The following is a 14,086-nucleotide window of genomic DNA, read 5'->3' as shown; positions in this document are numbered from 1 at the left end:
TCTTATATAGAAACGCGCCATGAAACAATACAAATAAAGGTCTTATCCAGAAACGCGCCATAAAACAATACAAATAAAGGTCTTATCCAGAAACGCGCCATAAAACAATACAAATAAAGGTCTTATCCAGAAACGCGCCATAAAACAATACAAATAAAGGTCTTATTCAGAAACGCGCCATAAAACAATACAAATAAAGGTCTTATTCAGAAACGCGCCATGAAACAATACAAATAAAGGTCTTATTCAGAAACGCGCCATAAAACAATACAAATAAAGGTCTTATTCAGAAACGCGCCATAAAACAATACAAATAAAGGTCTTATCCAGAAACGCGCCATAAAACAATACAAATAAAGGTCTTATTCAGAAACGCGCCATAAAACAATACAAATAAAGGTCTTATTCAGAAACACGTCGTAAAACAATACAAATAAAGGTCTTATTCAGAAACACGTCGTAAAACAATACAAATAAAGATCTTATTCAGAAACACGTCGTAAAACAATACAAATAAAGGTCTTATTCAGAAACGCGCCATGAAACAATACGTGTGAAGATTGTATCCAGTGACAGACGAGCCGACGTATAGAAACAAAGCCGCACAATATAACAAACTAAAATAGAACGCCAGCACTGGAGGGATGAGTCTGGCTTTCCCGCTAAAAGGATTAATATTTCTTTTCACACAAGCACGTCACTTCTTGCGCGAGGACGGACAGGTAGACAGAGAGAGAGACAGAGAGAGGGACAGATGTAAAAAGGGATTAACCAGCGATAAAATAAAAGTGTTCAATGCCAAAGCGATGTACAAATATATGACAGACAGAGAGAGACAGAGAGAGCGACGGGTGTAGAAAGGGATTAACCAGCGATAAAATAAAAGTGTTCAATGCCAAAGCGATGTACAAATAAATAACAGAGAGAGAGACAGAGAGAGGGACAGATGTAGGATGAGATTAACCAGCGATAAAATAAAATGTTTCAATGCCAAAGGGTTGTAAAAATAAATGAAAGACAGAGAGAGACAGAGAGAGGGACAGATGTAGGATGAGATTAACAAGTGATAAAATAAAATGTTTCGATGCCAAATCGATGTACAAATAAATGACAGTAGCTTTGTAATCAGAGAAGAGGGTTGGATTTCACTACTAATTACACGCAATATGAGAATGGCAGATGGATGACATAGTGACTGAACAGGAAAAAAAGGTAATATAGACAAAATAGTTTAGCGGAACGTATTAATAAGTGTAAATATATAAGTGAGTGTAGTTTGGGATGTGATTTTGAATAAGAGAATGGGAGATGGATGACATAGTGAATGATACAACATAAATACAAAGGTAATATAGATGCAATAAAGAAGCGGAACTATAAGTGTGTGTATATATAAGTGGGTGTAGTTTTGGATGTGATTTGGAATTAGAGAATGGGAGATGGGTGATAAAGTGAGTGAGTGAACAGATAAAGAGAATATAGACATAAGAGAGAAGCGGAACTATAAATAAGTGTAGGTAGGTAGTTAGGTAGGTAGTTAGGTAAGTAGTTAGGTAGGTAGGTAGTTTTAGATGTGATTTATGAGTATAAGTTATCACGATTACAGAATGAGAGACAGGCAATTGAACAGAGATAAGTAGTGAAGTATTGTATTGAAGCGCTGTATTGAGAAGGAGAGCTAGGATTGTGAAGTATAGTAGAGGGTATTGAAACTCATTTAAGATCAGAAGAGTCATAGAGAAGTGGAAGTTTAGAATTATCGAAGTTTTTGTGATTTATTTATAAGCTCCTGATTACAGACAGAGACAGACACGAAGTAAAAACTAAGAAGTATATATTCAAAGAGATAGACACACAGAGTTGAGAAAGAGGAAATTATAGAAAGATAAATACACATTGCGGTAAAAAAGAGGTAATTACAGACAGACATAGACGCATATAGAGGTAATTAAGAAGTGATTACAGACAGAAATACACACATGGAAGTAATAAAGAGGTAATTACACACACACAGACACATATAGAAGTAATAAGAGATAATTACAGCCAGAAATACACACAAAAGTAAGAAAGAGGTAATTAAAGACAAATAAGACACAGTGACGTAAAAAAAGAAATATTTACCGAAAGAGATTGACAGGTTAGATACAGTTAATAAATACTAAATAGCTACAAATATAGTTAAAAGGACGGATGGCAAGATATGTTGGCGTTAAAAGGAACAGGCAAATATATTCATGGGGCCGCGTGCTAACGATCAAACGGCCAATAGATACAGGTAAGATACAGGTATGATACTGGTAACTAGACAGACATAAACAAATAAAGGAAACAGACCGTTAATCAACAACATCGTAATTCAGCTGAGGACCAAATACATAATGAACGCCGCTTTGCAATGACCGAAGCGAGTTTGATTTACCGAATGACAGACAGACACATGTTAAGCTAAATACCCCGAAATTAGCGATAGAATGAGATCAAACCAAAGACAAAACGTGTATAATTAAATAGACGAATCTTTGGTTGGTATCATAAGACACTTTCGCTTCTCACATCAACTATTTCCAAAGGTCAAAGAGGTAATCAATCGGGTTTTAATGAGTGGTTCTTTAGGTCCACGGTACAGAGGAAGGGTCAGACTACCACCAGGGTCATAAAACTACTTCTGGAAATGCCCGAAACTCCTATGAAAGCCTTGTCAAATAGGTGAGCTTTGGCGACGGAATGTTTAGTAATACGGTCCTTTGTGATCTTGGGGGTAATTACAAAATGGCACAGGTGAGTGAGAGGCAAGTATAACACAATCAGCAATAGAGAGAGACTTACTGAATGCACGAGAGACTGAGTGAAGATTAATTATTTTGCAACGAACGTCGATTCCGCTCGTGGGGTTGCTTCTGTACGAGACAACCCTGAGTGGAGGAGGCCAAGGGGACGCCCACGCAGCTCATGAAAGGGACAAGTTGATCGATCCTTGGAGGGGCATGGGATGGAAATGGCAGCTGAGGAGAGGCTTGCTCGGGGGACTTACTGTTAGGGGTGGAGGCGACGAGTGAGTGAAGCGACGTGCCCCCTGCCGTATGCACTCGTTAGTTTGGTAGTTAGATAGTTAAGTAGTTAGTTAAAGTCTATCGAATTTAACTTGAGCCTTTAGGCACGGCTCCCCTGAGCCGCGCATATGCCACATCACACCATCACTCTCCTCAGAGGAGCTCGCTATCCCCCCCCTCTCTCTCTCTCTCTCTCTCTCTCTCTCTCTCTCTCTCTCTCTCTCTCTCTCTCTCTCTCTCTCTCTCTCTCTCTCTCTCTCTCTCTCTCTCTCTCTCTCTCTCTTATTTACATTATATTCAGTATCTTTTGCTTGGCTGTGCAGGACGCGAAAGTGAGACCTACGTGAGTCTTTCATGTTGGCGGAAGGGTGAATGGGGCGGCACCATCGCATGAGCCACGTTGCCAAGTGAAATGAAAGGTTTACAGGGTCGTTGATTTTCCCTCAAATCCCAAGTCCTTCATAACACCATGCAGTCGTATTATGAATATATTTATATTCCATAAATAGATAACGTACAGACTAAAAGTGAGACAGATCGTCATGCGCAGGTCATCGCAAGATGTGTAAACAATGGGGGGTTACCCGGGCCAGGCCACAGGGCTCAAGTTAGGGTCGATGGACTATAGTTAAGTACTTAGTTAGTTAGTTAGTTAGGTAGGTAGGTAGGTAGGTAGGTAGGCAGTTAGTTAGTTAGTTAGTTAGGAAGGTAGTTAGTTAGGTAGTTAGTTTTGTGCTAGCGGACTTGTTTTGTTAATGGGCTTCTCTTGTTAGCGGGCTTTTGTGTCAGCGGGCTTTTTGTATGTTTCTTTTAGCCGGTGAGCTGTTTCCTTTATGGCAAAAACAAAATTATGAACAGTAATCAACATCATAGACTCCGTTCAAATTACCAAAGCATTATCGAGACAGTTCTAATCAGCAATACAGACACTCATTTCGCGGCCAAATTTACCGGTAATGAGAGTGGCTTTGTAATCAACACGTTTGCCACTCCCTATACACATTGCTACACTTACAACAGAGTAACCCACCTGTATATATCACTCACACACCTGCGCTTATGTACACCTTGACGCATCCACAGGTAAACGAACGCGATTTCATATACAGACTCATTTCAAGGATACACGAATTGCTATACCTACAACAGAATAACCCACTTCGCACCTGTATATATCATTCACACACCTACACTTATGTACACCTTGACGCATCCACAGGTAAACGAACGTGATTTCATAAACAGACTCATTTCAAGGATACACGAATTGGTATACTTACAACATAATGCCCAACTTCGCACCTGTATATATCATTCACACACCTATGTTCATCTTGACGCATCCAGGGGTAAACGAACGCAATTTCATATATGGACTTATTTCAAGGATACACGAATTGCTACACTTCCAAGAGAATATAAAAATTTACTTCTCTTTTGCCTTCTCGTTCTGTTTTCTTTTGAAGCTGACAATGTGCGTGAATTAGCTAACTTTCGTGTTCAGGTAAACTTTCCATACTCACAGGTAGACGGATGGCCACCTGTGTACGTAACTTAGCGACACACACCTGCGAAACACACCTGCACTCAGCGTAAACGTGGTGCATATATAATGAGGCAATGTGACCTTGGCGTTAAAGATGTGCAAACCTTTCCTTTCTTGTCTTGGTAAACTTCAGTATCAGTTATGAGTTTGCTTCTAGATGTGCGAATTGATATGCTTAAAACAGAATAACACCCGGCTTGAAGTATAGACTCATTTCAAGACCATATATATCAGTAATGAGTGTGCTTCTGGATATACAAATTGCTATACTAAGAAGAGAATAAGCAAAATTACTTCACTTTTCGCTTTTTGTTTTTATCTGTTAGAGCAGCGACTAGCGTTTTTATTTTATTTTTCTGTGTTGCCTCCCTCTGCAAAAAGAAATGGAAAAAAAAATATGCACCTGTGGATATCATTAAGTTTTCCGCCTGCGTCCTACATATAGCTTGACGCATCTACAGGTGAACGAACATGATTTCACATAAAGACTCATTTCAAGGCCAATTGTATGAGTAATGAGTGTGCTTCTGGCTACACGAATTGCTGTACCTTCGAGAAAATATCAAAAAATTACTTCTCTTCTGGCTTCTCGTTGTTTTCATCTGTTGGAGAAGCGACTAGCGTTTTTTTATGTGGCTTTTGTTTATTCCCCTTGAGCTGCCTCCCTCTCTGCAAAAAAAAAAAAAAAAAAAATGCAGCTGTAGATATCATTAAATTTTCCGCCTGTCCCTCACTACGAATAGCTTGACGCATCCACAGGTGAACGAACGTAATGTATAAGGTAACTTTGCTCATTCCGTTGTAGTCTCCAGGTAAGCCGCCCCAGAATCAGTTTGAAATTCGTACCTGTATATATTAATTAGAAACACACCTGCCTTCCACATTCCAAAGGTGTTCGAACGTGATTTAGTAAGGTAATTTTGCTCATTCCTTTCTAGTGTTCAAGTAATCCGCCCCAGAATCACAGTTAGAAATTCGTACCTGTATATATTAATTAGCAACACGCCTGCCTTCCGCATTCCAAAGGTGAACGAACGTGATTTAGTAAGGTAACTCATTCCTTTGTAGTGCCTATGTAAGCCTTCCCATAGTCACAGTTTGAAATTCGTACCTGTATATATTAATTAGCAACATATCTGCCTTCCACATTCCAAAGGTGATCGAAAGTGATTTAGTAAGGTAACTCATTCCTTTGTAGTGCCTATGTAAGCCTTCCCATAATCACAGTTTGAAATTCGTACCTGTATATATGAATTAACAACACACCTGGCTTCCACATTCCAAAGGTGGTCGAACGTGATTTAGTAAGGTAACTCATTCCTTTGTAGTGCCTATGTAAGCCTTCCCATTGTCACAGTTTCAAATCCGCACCTGTATATATAAATTACCAAAACACCTGCAAACAATTCCCAACCCGATTCACGTGAGATTGGAAGCTGACAATTTACATGCATACCTTTCGCGTTCAGGTAAACTTTCCATAATCACAGGTAGACGGATAGCCACCTGTGTACGCAACTTACCGAACACACACCTGCGACACACACCTGCGACACACACCTGCGACACACACCTGCGAAACACACCTGCAAAACACACCTGCGAAACACACCTGCGAAACACACCTGCACTCAGCGTAAACGGGGCGCATGCATAATGAAGCAGTGTGACCTTGGCGTTAAAGATGTGCACACCTTTCCTTTCTTGTCTGGATAAACATCAACACAGCCATTACCACACGCTGAGAGATAAGACCCCGCATTGTTTCTGGATAACAATACCCATAATTACATGATGATACACACACACACACACACACACACACACACACACACACACACACGCACACACATCAACGTTGCCAGATTGTCGTACTCTGCCTCTTATGTTTGCAGATTTCCGACCCAAAAACTGCTTTCATCACCCAAATAACTGCTTTCATATATGGTTATCGTTTAAGTGGTTAGTTATTGGTGCTTCCTGGCAACAGTTATGGGCCAGAAACCGGTAAATACGCGGCTCTTGAGTACGATAATCTGGCAACGGTGACACACATACATACAGATAGACAGACAGACAGCGAGGTACTTCTGTGTTATGTGTAGGGGTTGTTGCATAGAGGTGAGAGAATGTAATTTTGAGAGGAACAATACTCATAGCTCTTCTCTCTTCCCTAGCCATACCTTCTCACCATTACAGTAGAAGGCACCTGTATAGAAAAATGACATCTGTCCTAACCTAACATAACCTAACCTAACCTACATGACCCAACCTAACCTCTCGCCCCACACACCTGTCTCTCACGTCCAGGTATATAGGGACAATAATTACAGGTAGAGAGAGGCACAAGAGGCACCTGTGAAGAGAAATGACATCTGTCCTAACCTAACCTAACCTAACCTAATTTACATGACCCAACCTAACCTAGCACCCCCACACACCTGTCTCTCACGTCTAGGTATATAAGGACAATAATTACAGGTAGAGAGAGGCATAGGAGGCACCTGTGAAGAGAAACGACATCTGTCATAACCTAACCTAACCTACATGACCCAACCTAACCTCTCGCCCCACACACCTGTCTCTCACGTCTAGGTATATAGGGACAATAATTACAGGTAGAGAGAGATATAGGAGGCACCTGTATAGAAAAATGACATCTGTCCTAACCTAACCTAACCTAACCTAATTTACATGACCCAACCTTACCTAGCACCCCCACACACCTGTCTCTCACGTCCAAGTATATAGGGAAAATAATTACAGGTAGAGAGAGATATAGGAGGCACCTGTATAGAAAAATGACATCTGTCCTAACCTAACCTAACCTAACCTAACCTAACCTAAACTGACCCAACCTGACCTAACGCCCCACCCACCTGTCTCTTACATCCAGGTACATAGGGACAATAATTACAGGTAGAGAGAGATATAGGAGGCACCTGTATAGAGAAATGACATGTCCTAACCTAACCTAACCTAACCTAACATGACTTAACCTACATGACCCAACCTCTCACGGCCAGGTAATGAGTCGCAACAATAATTACAGGTAGAGAGAGGCAGAGGAGGCACCTGTGAAGAGAAATGACATCTGTCCTAACCTAAATTAACCTAACCTAACCTAACCTACATGACCCAACCTAACCTGTCTCTCACGTCCAGGTATATGGGACAATAATTACAGGTAGAGAGAGAGAGGCATACACCTGTACAAACGGAAATTAGCGCGACCCGCCATCACCTGCATTCCTCGCCGGGGCCGCTGCATAAGTGAACGCGCGAGGCTTTGAAGTTAACGAGGTGCGCGCGTTTTACAGCCAGACACCCGACTAATTACACGACCTGATGGACAATTAACGGCTGACTTTGATGGGTGGGAGGGAGATGACCGCGTAGGAGGAGTGGGGTGGGTCAGGGGTGGGGATGGAGGTGGGAGAGGTGTGGGAGGGGAGCTTCATGATAGTGAGGGAGGGAATGGATAGAAGGGAAAGGAGAGGAGGTGGAAATAGGGGGTGGGGGAAGGTGGCAGGAAGAGGGTGTAATGATTGAGGAGAGAATGTAGAGGGGTGGAAGGAGATGGTCGCTGGGTGAAGGGAGGAAAGAAGGGAATGGAGTTGGTAGGGATGGGGAAAGGAAGAAGGGGAGGTAGGGTGGGAGGGGAGTAGGGAGAGGAGGTGAAGTGGGGGAAGGGAAGAAGGGGAGGGGAGTGGGTAAGGATGGGGAAAGGAAGAAGGGGAGGTAGGGTGGGAGGGAAGAAGGGGGAGGAGGTGGGGTGGGGGAAGGGAAGAAGGGGAGGAAAGGTGAGGATGGGAAAAAGGAAAAGGGAGAGGGGAGTGACAGGGTGAGGGGAGAAGGTGGGGGTGGGGGAGGGAAAAAGGGGGAGTGAGTGAGTGGGGGGGGAGGAAGAGGGAAATGAAAGGAAGTGGATAGAAGGGAAGGAGGGGGATGGGAAGGGAAGGGAAAGGGGAGAAGGGAGTGAAAATGAGAGGGTGATGAAGGGAAGGAAGGGAAGGGGCGGAAGGGAAGAGGGGAGAAAAGGATAGGGAATGGGTAGAAGGGAGATGGGAGGGAGGGTATTTACGGAAGAGGAAGGGTAGTGTTGTTATGGAAGGGGCATGAAGGGAAACGGGTATTGGGATGGTTTAAATGGAAGGAGAAGGGAGGATAGTGAGGGTATGGAAGGGTGATGGAAGGGGGGATGGGAGGGAGGGTATTTACAGGAAGAAGGAGGGTAGTATTGTTATGGAAGGGTCATGAAGGGAAACGGGTATTGGGATGGTTTAAAAGGAAGGAGAGAGGAGGGTAGCATGGGTATGGAAGGGTGATGGAAGGGGATGGAAGGGAGAGGATATACGGATGAGGGGAGGGTAGTATTGTTATGGGAGGGGCATGAAGGGAAACGGGTATTGGGATGGTTTAAAAGGAAGGAGAGAGGAGGGTAGCATGGGTATGGAAGGGTGATGGAAGGGGATGGGAGGGAGGGTTTATGGGAGGGTCATGAAGGGAACCGGGTATTGGGATGGTTTAAAAGGAAGAAGGGAGGGTAGTGAGGGTATGGAAGGGTCAGAAGGGGAGACTAAGGGAAGGGTTATCATGGACGGTCATTTCACGCTTCTCTCCAACAGACTTTTTTCTTAACATTCTCCTATTTGTTACCCCATTCATGGTATTGTTCTCGCATTTACGTATCTTCTTCCTTTAACAGACTCTCCGCCAGCAATCTCAGCGTGCACACCTTAACAAGCAGGTAAGGAAGGGCTCCCACCGCCTCCTAGTGGTAGTTTTTGGTACCAGTGTTCTCTCTCTCTTTTTTTCTGATATACTTTGTTTTCTATTCGTCATTTTTTTTCATCTTTTCCTGTTTATTTTCTTCAATCGCTTCCTTTTCTCCACATTCTCCCATTCTTTCATTCTTCCTTTTACTTCTCCATTTCCTCTGTTATTCCTTCTCTTCCTGTTCTCTCTATTCCTTTTTTCATATCTTCCTGTTTATTTCCTTCCTTCACTTCCTTTTCTCCATATTCTTTCGTTTCTTCCTCTTCCTCCTCCTCCTCCCTTCTCTTCTCAATCTCCTCCTACCAAGTTCATTGTTTTCCTTCTCCTCCTCCTCCTCCTCCTCCTATTCTTACTTTTTCTTCGCCTCTGCCTTCTACTCCTTTTCCTCCTCTTTCCTCTCTCCCTTTTCCTCCTCCTATTACAATTTATATTCCTACTACTACTACTACTACTACTACTACTACTGCTACTTGTGATGCTGCTATTGCTGTGTGTGTGTGTGTGTGTGTGTGTGTGTGTGTGTGTGTGTGTGTGTGTGTGTGTGTGTGTGTGTGTGTGTGTGTGTGTGTGTGTGTGTGTGTGTGTGTGTGTGTGTGTGTGTGTGTGTGTGTGTGTGTGTGTGTGTGTGTGTGTGTGTGTGTGTGTGTGTGTACTGAAAGAGAGAGAGAGAGTGTGTGTTGTGAGTGTGTGTGTGTGTGTGTGTGTGTGGTGATCTCTCTCGCTCTCTCTCTCTCTCTCTCTCTCTCTCTCTCTCTCTCTCTCTCTCTCCAACCATTTCCCCTTCCCTTTCTCTCCCTCTCTCCACATTTCTCTCCATGCCCATTCCCTCCCTTTATCTCCCTCACACACACTCCCTTCTCCCATTCCTCTCTCCCTTATCCTCCCTTCATCTCTCCCTCCCTTCACATTTCAATACGATCTTCCCTTCATTCTTTACCTCCCTCCCCTCCCTTTCTCTTTTCCCCATTCCAATATGATCTCTCTACTCCCTTTTCCTTCCTTTCCTATTCCACTACATTCTTCCTTCCTTCATTTTTTTCTCCCTCCCTTTTATTCCTTTTTCTCCCTTTTTTTCATCTTATTTTTTTTCTTACACCCTTTCCTTCTCTTCCCTTCTTCCTCTCTCTTTCCCCTTCCTTCCTCTCTTTTCCTTAACCCTTTCTTCCATTCTACATTTGTTTTCCTCCTTTCCTCTTCCTCCTCTTCCTCGTTCTTTACCTTTTTCCTCTTCCTCATCTTTTCCTCCTTTCTTCCCTCTTTTCCTCTTCTTCCTCTCTCTTTCCCCTTCCTTCCCCTCTTTTCTTCCATCCTTTCTTCCATTCTACATTTTTTTTCCTCCTTTCCTCTTCCTCCTTTTCCTCGTTCTTTGCCTTTTTCCTCTTCCTCATCTTTTCCTCCTTTCCTCTCTCTTTCCTTTCCTTTGCCTTCCCTTCCCCTCTCTTCTCCCTCCCTTCCCTCCATTCCACTCTTTTTCCTTCTTTCCTCTTCCTCCTCTTCCTTATCTTTTCCTCCTTTCCTTCCTCTTTCCTTCCCTTTTCCCTCACTCCCTCACTCATTCACTTACTCATTCACCCCCACTCACTCATTCACCCCCACCCCCCCCAGGCCGTCCAGTCGCAGCGGGCGGAGTGGAGAGAGGTCACCCTTCGAAGGATCATGCTGCGGCTCATCCTACGTGTCCTCGGAGTCCTCCATCGAAGTGGCCAAGTACAGGGTGAGTAAAGGGTGAAGGGGGGAGAGGGTGAAGGTAAGGAGGGGTAGGGTGAATGAGTGAAGGAAGGGAGGTGGTATGTACTTTAGGGTGTGCATTGGGTGATGGGTAATGGGGTAAGGAAAAGGGTGAGGGAAATAGGGTGAGAATAGGGTGAAGGGATCGAGGGTGAGGATGGGATGATTGGGTTGCATAGTGATTTAAGGGTGAGAATTGAGGTTGAATATATGGTGAGTGTGGGTGAGGGAGATAGGGTGCAAAAAGGGTGAGAATAAGGTGAAGGGGCTTAGGGTGAATACAGGGTGAGAATAGGGTGAAGGGATCAAGGGTGAGGATGGGGTGATTGGGTTGCATAGTGATTTAAGGGTGAGAGCTGAGGTTGAATATATGGTGAGTGTGGGTGAGGGAGATAGGGTGAGAATAAGGTGAAGGGGCTTAGGGTGACTATAGGGTGAAATGGTAAAAGGAAAAGGAATGATGGTGAGTAGTGTGAGGAAAGGGTGAGAGGGTAAGGGTAGAGGGAGAAAGGGTGAGGATCAAGGGTGGTAGTGAGGTGAGAACAGGGTGAGAATGATATCAAGGGTGAAGGGAGGAGTAGAGTAGGGATGAAAAGGGTGACTAAAGAGCGTAAGAAATAAGGGTTGAGTATAGGATAAGGGAGCCAGGGTGAATATAAGGTGCTAGGGTGACTATCTATCTATCTATCTATCTATCCATCTATCAATATCCATCTATCTATCTATCTATCCTTCCATCTTCCTCTACTTCTCATGTTTCTGCTCTTCATCTCTCTTTCTCTCCCTCTCTCCCTCTTTCTCTCCTCCTATTCAAGACTTCCTCCTCTCCTTCTCCATTTCTCCCTCCATCCACTTTTTCCCACGATTCTTCTCTCCCTCCAAACTTTTACTTCCTCTCTCTCTCTCTCTCTCTCTCTCTCTCTCTCTCTCTCTCTCTCTCTCTCTCTCTCTCTCTCTCTCTCTCTCTCTCTCTCTCTCTCTCTCTCTCTCTCTCTCTCTCTCTCTCTCTCTCTCTCTCTCTCTCTCTCTCTCTCTCTCTCTCTCTCTCTTCATTCTTTTCTTCCTTTCCTTTCTCTTCCCTGTTACTTCCTTCCTTACTCTAAGCTTTCTCCTCTCATAGTATCTCTCTTTATCTATCTGTCTATCTATCTCTATCTATCTATCTATCTACATCTTTTTCTTCCCTCATTTTCTCTTCCTCCATATCTTCTTTAACACTTCCTTTCATCTCTACCTTCCTTTCCCTTCCCTCTCTCCCTCCTTCCTTCTTTCCTTTTCTCTTTCCCTCTCTCCTTCCTTCCTTCCCTCATTTTCTTCCTCCATATCTTCTTTAACACCTCTCATCATCTCTGCTTTCTTATCCCCTCTCTTTTTCCCTCTTTCCTTCCCTTATTTTCTCATCCTCCATCTCTTCCTTTACACCTCTTTCCCTTTCTCCCTCCTTCCTTCTTTCCCTTTCTCTTCCTCCGTCTCTTTTCTCTTTCCCTTTCTCCCTCCTTCCTTCCCTCCTTTTCTTCTCCTGCATCTCCTCTTCAACACTTCCCCTCTACCTCCCTATCCCTTCCCTCTCTCCCTCCTTCTCTTCCCTTCTCTTCCTCTTTATCTTCTTCAACAACTCATTCCATTTCTAACTTTCTATCCACTCCCTCTCTCCCATTCCTTCTTTTCTCTTCATCTCTTCTTCAGCATTTCTCTCCCTCTCTCCTCCCTTCCCTCCTTTTCCTCCATCTCTTTCAGCATCTCTCTCCCTCCCACCATCCCTTCTTCCTTCCCTCCCTTCCTTCCTCTACACCAGCGTTGCCAAATTATCGTACTCATCGCATTTCATTTTCGTAGTTGCTGATCGATAACCATAACAATAAAGAACGAAAAACATCAATATTCAACAGTTTTAGCACTAACTTTGATTTTCTCACGTTACTTGTGTAGGTACGAGAGTTTGAGGGATAAAAATGATAGATACGAGATGTGGTTAATACGATAATTTGGCAACGCTGCTCCACACACCTGCCGTATTTCAAGGTGTTCACGTTACCTGTCGTTTCCCGCCCAGGTGGTGCTGCTCGGGGAGTCGGGCGTGGGCAAGTCGTCACTAGTCAACCAGTTCATGACCTCAGAGTACATCAACACCTACGACGCGTCCCTAGGTGAGTGTGTGAGGGTGGGGGAAGGGGGAGCGGGGGGTGTGGAGTGAGTGTGTGAGTGAGTGACTGGCTGACTGACTAACTGAGTGATTGAATTATTGACTTACTGACTGACTGAGTGATTGACTGACTGACTGACTGATTGAATTATTGACTTACTGACTGACTGACTGATTGAATTATTGACTGACTGACTGATTGAATTATTGACTGACTGACTGACTGACTGATTGAATTATTGACTTACTGACTGACTGACTGATTGAATTATTGACTTACTGACTGACTGACTGATTGAATTATTGACTGACTGACTGACTGATTGAATTATTGACTGACTGACTGATTGAATTATTGACTGACTGACTGATTGAATTATTGACTGACTGACTGAATTATTGACTGACTGACTGATTGAATTATTGACTGACTGACTGATTGAATTATTGACTTACTGACTGACTGACTGATTGAATTAATGACTGACTGACTGACTGATTGAATTATTGACTGACTGACTGATTGAATTATTGACTGACTGACTGATTGAATTATTGACTTACTGACTGACTGACTGATTGAATTATTGACTGACTGACTGATTGAATTATTGACTTACTGACTGATTGAATTATTGACTGACTGACTGATTGAATTATTGACTTACTGACTGATTGAATTATTGACTGACTGACTGATTGAATTATTGACTTACTGACTGACTGACTGATTGAATTATTGACTGACTGATTGAATTATTGACTGACTGACTGATTGAATTATTGACTGACTGACTGATTGAATTATTGACTGACTGACTGATTGAATTATTGACT

The 14,086-nt window shown here is 43.2% G+C and overlaps 1 protein-coding gene across 3 annotated transcripts in view; it reads left to right on the top strand.

The window, feature by feature from the left end:
• LOC127005608 (GTP-binding protein GEM-like) overlaps positions 1–14,086 on the top strand; it is a 153,874-nt gene that overhangs the window by 105,771 nt on the left and 34,017 nt on the right. For all 3 annotated transcript variants that reach the window (XR_007758753.1, XM_050874564.1, XM_050874565.1), the window contains 3 exons: positions 9,308–9,349; positions 10,984–11,092; positions 13,160–13,253. Coding sequence is in view for 2 of the 3 variants with exons in the window: in XM_050874564.1 (XP_050730521.1) it covers positions 9,308–9,349; positions 10,984–11,092; positions 13,160–13,253 (245 nt within the window). In the remaining variant the exon portion in view is untranslated. The remainder of the gene's footprint in view (positions 1–9,307; positions 9,350–10,983; positions 11,093–13,159; positions 13,254–14,086) is intronic.

Source organism: Eriocheir sinensis, chromosome 30, assembly GCF_024679095.1.
Source record: "Eriocheir sinensis breed Jianghai 21 chromosome 30, ASM2467909v1, whole genome shotgun sequence".
Lineage (NCBI taxonomy): Eukaryota > Metazoa > Arthropoda > Malacostraca > Decapoda > Varunidae > Eriocheir > Eriocheir sinensis.
Note: the sequence above shows the minus strand (reverse complement) of the source record. Positions and strands in the feature narration are given on the sequence as shown.